The 7645-nt window shown below is 33.0% G+C and overlaps 1 protein-coding gene across 1 annotated transcript; it reads right to left on the bottom strand.

Annotated features, from left to right (window-relative positions):
• Positions 1-2258: 2258 nt before the first annotated feature.
• Positions 2259-7357, bottom strand: LOC144440686 (L-selectin-like). Its single transcript, XM_078130071.1, has 6 exons — positions 7327-7357; positions 4438-4729; positions 4171-4238; positions 3585-3689; positions 3269-3277; positions 2259-2551 (listed from the first exon to the last, which is right to left on the bottom strand). The coding sequence occupies exons 1-6, from the start codon at positions 7355-7357 to the stop codon at positions 2259-2261; spliced, it is 798 nt and encodes a 265-aa protein (XP_077986197.1).
• Positions 7358-7645: the final 288 nt, after the last annotated feature.

The raw sequence follows: 7645 nt of genomic DNA, 5'->3' as shown, positions 1-7645 counted from the left end.
CACAGTACAGGATATTGAGAGTAAATATATTCCATGGTTCACATATGATGACTGCAATGACGTGTATGTTGATTGAAATAACATTGTTGACTGCAATGACATAATTTAATGACTGCACTACCATATATAACGTGATGACTGCAGTGACATATATGATATAATGACTGCAATAACATATATAATGACCGTGATAAGATATGTTACATGACTGCACAATTATGCAATACAAAGTAGCCATATTGGAAGAGGATGGTACGGGATATTTAGTTTGGATTTTCAACTTATGAAACAATTTCATGTTGACTTCCTACTTGCAAAATTAATTGATTCAACATATGCCAATTCCTTGTTTGTAAATCAATACATTGCGAAAGATTAACAAATGTGTTAAATGTTTGTTATTGTACCTACAGTAACAACGTTTTTACACAGTCACTTTTAGCTCTTTGCAATGTAATGAGTTACAAACACATCTACTTTGTCAACTTTGTCAATGTTGTTTCACATTGTGTTGTAAAAAAAACCATGGATAAATCTATGATCAGATTATGTTATAAGTTAAAACTCTGGAATAAATACCAAATCATCAGACATATGGCCATTTTAAAGACTATTTATACACACAATGTCCGGGCTGTGGCTAGTGCAGGTTTAATGGGCCTTGTTGCTACGAGAGAAATGATGGCGATTTTTAACATTTTAATACATATGTTGAGGACAGCAGAACAAACGACAATATTAACCAAAGTGTCTCTTTAAAGTACAAAACATGGATTGTGTATTAAAGTTGTTTTCAAGATAAAACAACACTTACCCCGACACTGTTGACCATTTGATCCATCGCCTATTACACCATCCCAACATTGGCAGTGACAGTGATTGTTTTTAATTACGACATCACCATGGTAACACCAATCCTCTTTGGCTGTGGTACATGCTGTTATACCATATTGGAGATGAAGTTGGTGAAGGCATATAAGTAATACTCATGTACATGAATACCTTATCAGTATCGATAAAATGTTTTGAACATATATGATGATGCATTTTGCACCTATGAGGGATGTCCTCACTCAGGCTGGATTTCTTGGGAGATGTGTGTTAATTTACTTTAAAAACTATCTAGTATAAATAAGTATAATAATACTGATAATTACCATTATTATTATTATAAGTTAAAGGATTTAATATTGTATAACAATAAAACAATAAAATAATAAAAATAACAATAAAAATGCGTATGTGTTTCACCCAAGCAACAAGTTCAAGCCTATTTTAGACAATTCGTGTTAGAAAAGATAGCACAATATGCCAAAACCCAAGAAATTCTTTCAAAACATTTTATTATTGTTCATGTTTGATGTCAAATTCTGGGGGTAAACACCCCATATTATGCTGATTTTGGTTACCATGGCAACAGATGTTTATAAAATGACATCTTTTTGAACTCAGCATTAACAAACTACTCCAAGTATAGGGTGGTTAATATGCAAATACACTCGATTATTATTTAAAAATATTATTGTTATTTAACAGTACTTAATTAATTTACATCACGTTATTTTCAACTTACATTGTTCGCAGAGGACTTTATATATATTTGTGCAACTTGTCGATTCCCATAAGTGATTGGTGTTTGATCTAAAATGTCAAATATAATACTAATAATTCATGAGAACGTATTCAACGTATTCAACGTGCTTACAAAGATTTTGTTAAGAATTCCTTTCTTCACAACATTGCTAGGTATTATCGAAGGGCGAGACACAGTATTTCGTCAATCGCCTGGCGTGACAAACATCTTTACCAATACTGTTACACGCTCTTTGTGTGAGCCACCATTATCTTATGAGATCATCGCCGAACTCTTTGACATTTTTGAGACAGTCAATTGACTAAAATGTAACAACGTTAACTGTAATTCGGTTCTTGTCGTGCCAGACGATAACGTGAAAATATTAATCAAATGTTTGTCGAGCCAGCCGAGAAGATTTACAAGACCAAAGATATAGCGATAGTTTGTCTAAAACTTTGTAAATCTGTAGTAATGTTCAGCCAATATATATATATATATATACACATATATATTATAATAAACAGTAAAGTGTTTCAGGCCAAGACGTTTCGCTCAGGCTTTGCTAAGCCTCAGTACGCCCTATCCATCATATTAATTATCACATGACCCGAAATGATAATCAGAATATATATATATATATATATATATGACTATAAAGGCAATTTTAAGTTTTGCTGTTTACCTACCTAATACACACACAGTCATCACCAGCTTTTGGGTGTCCAGATAACCATGGACTTATTGAAGCTACCTGACCAAAGCTATCAACCCATTCTCCATTAACCAATTTTAAATCAACATAAATTCTCAATCCTTGCCACTTGGTTTGTAGGTGCACCTTCACGAAGCTATACTGCTGTTGTGTTGTGACACTTGGCAATTTCATATCCAAATTCTCACAGTATGCTTTACCATCGTCAAACGTTACCTTGGATGATTTGGGTTCGTACCAAGGCCGCTGAACAATTTCCAATTCTAAAAGATAAAACCAAGTCGCCATTAGGATATAAAGTCTGTTAGATATTTAGATGAATGTCTTTTATTAAAATTGTTGACTTTGCAAGGTTAAGATTGAACTCCCTTCTGTATTCAATTTAATTGGGAATTAAATTATTTTAACATGTCCTAAGTATCTTGCAAGTTGCAATTTATTGGCACTAATCAGGAAGCAAGTGGTATATGTGTGTCACATTTAAAAATTGTAACTCAAGGTGCATATCATTGAGGCTATATTAAGTGTAAATAAAAAGAACAGTAACTGTCATAATTAGTAGATTGCGGGACAGGTTTGCTGGGAATAAACAAAAATGAAAATTTGCATCGTCACACCACTTTAGACAAAATGTCCTTACTATAAAGTTCTTTCTGTTTTGTGCTGGCCTTGGTATATGCAATAGAGATTATATGCTGTATATCACAAATATTAACTCCTCGTATCACAAGTACAATTGCGATTTGAGATTGCTTTACTCCCCTTGTGCTCTGTATATTCACTTCTCAAAGAAATTGCGCTTTATGAAAATGACCATCTCGCGCTAAGGTTTACATATGTACATATATCATATTTTATTTATCAGCCAGAGATAAAGCTGCCACAGCTGTCCAATTTTCCGGCTCTAGGTAATTAGTGAAACAAATGCTTGCAATTTGTTATATATCCCTGAGACTATACCCCTCTTATGTAAAATTTACCTTGGGAAGCTATGTAGAGTAACAAAAATAACAAATTACTCAAAATATTTTTGCATGCCATCTTTTCCTTACCATTTCCAGTCACCCCACCCCATTGTACATGGATTATCTACGGCCCCCTAGGCTGAACATAATAACCCTTCCCTAAGCTTGCCATAGACCCTCTAAGGGGTTTCCTTTCATATCAAATAGACAGATTATATAGTCGACGTCTATTCCACACGTCTATTCAACATTGTATTTGATATTTCATTTATCAACGTCGATTCCATTAGATTAGAGGCATGAGAAGTTCGATGTTCAGTTTTGAACTTACGATCACAAAAGGCTCCAGTCCAGCCACTCTCACAAGTACAACTGCATGTATCTCCATTAAGTGTTATACTTCCATGCCGACACCAGTATGGATCACGCTTACAGTCTACAAAGATAAGGTATACAATCTTACAGTATATAATATAAGTAAGATTATATTTAAGGAGTAAAACAGAATTCCTTCCATTTACCCACATTATACTGATTGGTTTCTCAAAAACACATTAATTCGTCTATAATCTAAATAAGACACATACATGCATGAATACACACATACATACATACATACATACATACATACATACATACATACATACACACATACACACACAACACATGCTTACACACATACACACATACATACATACATACATACATACATACATACATACATACATACATACATACATATATACATACATACACATATACATACATACATACATACATACATACATACATACATACATACATACACACTTACACACACAACACATGCATACATACATACACACATACACACATACATACATACATACATACATACATACATACATACATACATACATACATACATACATACATACCATATTGACAGATGATACCTGCACCTCCATCACACGTTGTTGTGTTCCAGGCATACCCTTCAGCAGCACTGAAAATAAAATTGAAATTGTGCAGAGTGTCAGTTGTCATTTTTTGAGGTATCCTTTTCTTTGAATCTAAATACTGAACATAAGTAATTTCATCAAGGACATCAAAACTATTCGTTGGTTTATTACTGTCTTACTGTCTGCCACATATTCTTCTATTGCCGAAGTAAATTGAAGAGGTTATTGATCAAATGTATTTACCTCATAACGGCACATTTATTTTGTATACTAGGCTGTCCTCCTGCCCAGTGTTCATAAACTAGCACACTTGAATTATAGTAGCGCCATATTGAGGAGTCACCGCAATCTCGTTCGATGCCAAGATAGAACGTATCGAAAGTCCCTTGGGTAGGAAGCCAGTTGGCAAGATAGGTCTGTGTCTCTACATCTGGTATTGTAACCAGTTTTCCAAAGTTTTCCATACATTTTCTGTTTGCCTCTTCCCAGGTAGCAGACGTATCAGTATTAATGGTATACAAGTATGATGTTGTATCTAGTCGTAATGAAAGAACATTATCACCATTTTAGTAACCCCACATCGTTTTTTATAACTCCAGTAAGTTGCGGCTATCAGTTATTTGAAAAAAAGTTGTAGCAGTAATGGTATAGTAGTACACTACTAGTAGAACTTCACAATGCACACTATATAATAACATTAGTATATTCTACAAAATGAGCGTATCTGCCAGATATGCGTTTTTAAAGAAAGTTAGCCAAACTCATAAACCCAGACTAAAAGCTGCACTAGCTCAAACCTGAACGTTTTTTGAAACTGTTTTATAAGATGTAATGAGTTATGCCATGCACGAGCCAGGTTCACAAAAATATGGAATATATAGCTTGGTCGTGTTCTACGTCAAGACAACGCGCGTCAATGTCATGACAACGTGTGTCTACGTCACTGGTTTTGCTGTGTTTCAAACACGAGTCAAAACGTCCAAAACTGCTATTACTGTCACCATTTATTCTTTGATATTATAGGCGCTGGTATAATTTATATTATTCTTCGATATTTTTCTTCATTCAGTCGAAAAATACTCGTGATCTACAGGTTGTCACTACGCGTCGCTGGACGAGTAATTACAAAGGCCCCTTAGGTTCCTCTTATTTTCCTTGGCTAAACGAAGAAAAATATTGGTGAATCGAATAACATCTAATACTAGTAATATATCGTACACCCTTAACAGAATATAATAACTAGTAGGTCTGTGTAGCTGTACACATAATATAGCACGATAAATCCAATCTAGTGATTTTTGAGTCCGCACCCAAAATTCCTCGCGCTAAAGAGATCATGACTAAACTTATTACTCTAATTATAGATAAACTAAAAATTGAATTAAAATGCCGCATAATGTCATATTATTCCTATTTTAACAATTTTCAGTGAATGTCTTATTATTTGGCGTCTGTTTGAAACAAAATTATACTCAAGTAACAAGTTTAATGACAGTAGACTTTCCATTTTATGGTTTATATATTTTCTTCTTAAATTGATATTTTTACTACTTTTATGCCTGGTATGTACAGCAAAAAATAAGGTATATTTCAAAGAAATAAAACTCACCTGATACTACGAGCTTAGATTGATGCAAAAAATAAACGAAAATAAAATGATTAGTTGTTAGGAAACACACAAAAAAAGTTCAATTTTGGGAAAAGTAATATCTGTCGACTTTGAACTATTACTGCTACATTTTTTTAGGTTGATGTCGCTGGTTTCCACTAAGTTTTACTTCATGTTTATCTGAGGTGATTTAGGTAGTAGCTGATGATTTTGAGGGTGTAAATGGAATCATGTTCATTTGTAAAATCTTATCATCATCTGATTTGATTTGATTGGTGATTTTGGTGTGGATTAATATCAATCTTAAGAACAGTTGTTTTCACCACAGAAGTACTTTATCCCAAGTAAACATGAGTAAATGTCAACAGCGTCTGCAATGAACAGAAAACTGAGCTCACTTCTAGTTCTATGTTAAATCTCGAGTTAAATCTCGTCAAAGCCTATCAATAAACTATAGGACGAGAGTACTACGAGATTGTTTCCTTCAATCTAAAAATGGTGCTAGGCCAATAACTTCTTTCATGGATGTCACTCTGTCCTCTCGTCTCTCAATTATAGTTCCCTCAAAAGACACTAATTGTCTTTCCTTGGACTTCCTGATCTGTAGACTATTAATTTAGTTAATTTGGTTCTTTTTGTGAAGGTCCCGAACTACTGCTCCATATTCTAACTCATATCTTAATAGTGATGTATATACTCCTTGACTAATGTGGTTGATCATTGACCTAGCTTTTGACACACGTTTATATTTTTGTAAATAAGGCTATCTAATAGAGAAAAGAAAAAGAAATATCTTGAAAGTATAACTTTATTAATTGATCATACAACTGTAATTATGTATATCAGATTCTGTAAACTACATAGTCTTTATTTTTGTAAACATATTTGATTTTATCAGTTGATTTGAAAAATAATTTAAAACAACCCTAATTTTTATTGTAATGAAAGATAGGTTGTACAGGAATAAAACAGAAGTGTAAGACACATTCATTGCCTGAACAAGCTAAACTGACGAATAACCGTTTATGGTTCTTTTCGGAGACCTGCCCAGGCTGTTATTCAAGCTATCAAGATCAATCAGCCTGATCACAAGGTTTAATGTTGAGATAGACACCATAAAGATAACACACAAACATTACTTAGACAGTGTCAACTCTTGATTTAGTTAATGATATAAACAGTAACTGCATGAAAGATACAGTTCAGTTGGCTGCTGATCATGACCATGGATTAAATTTGTTTGAACATCAAGACGTTATACCTCATGTCTGTTGTAATTGTAATAGTGTACACGCTGTTACTGTAATAATGGTGAACACAGTCAAATTGCAGCCCAGTACACAATGAGTGGATATACTCGTGTGAACATAGACATGAATACAGTGCCTGTATTTACCAAAGCATTTACTTACATGTATCTTAGAGAATCAACCTGCATTTCACTCAAATATGGTAAATTATCTACCAGAAGTTTTAAGTGGATTGCTAAGTTTTCCATTTCACTAACTTATAAATAAACCTACCTTGACTTGTAGAAGTATCACCAAATGCCATGGTAACAGGTTCATCCTGGCTATCTTATAACGTTCTCTTGCATGTAAAAAAACGTTAGCAAAGAAATTAAAACCCAAGTTGATTCATATATATATATATATATATATATATATATATATATATATATATATATATATATATATATATATATATATATATATATATATATATATATATATATATATATGAATATAGAGCACTGTCTTAGCAGATTGATACTCACCGAGTTATATATATATATATATATATATATATATATATATATATATATATATATATATATATATA

The sequence above is a fragment of the Glandiceps talaboti genome, chromosome 10 (genome assembly GCF_964340395.1).
Source record: "Glandiceps talaboti chromosome 10, keGlaTala1.1, whole genome shotgun sequence".
Lineage (NCBI taxonomy): Eukaryota > Metazoa > Hemichordata > Enteropneusta > Spengelidae > Glandiceps > Glandiceps talaboti.
Note: the sequence above shows the minus strand (reverse complement) of the source record. Positions and strands in the feature narration are given on the sequence as shown.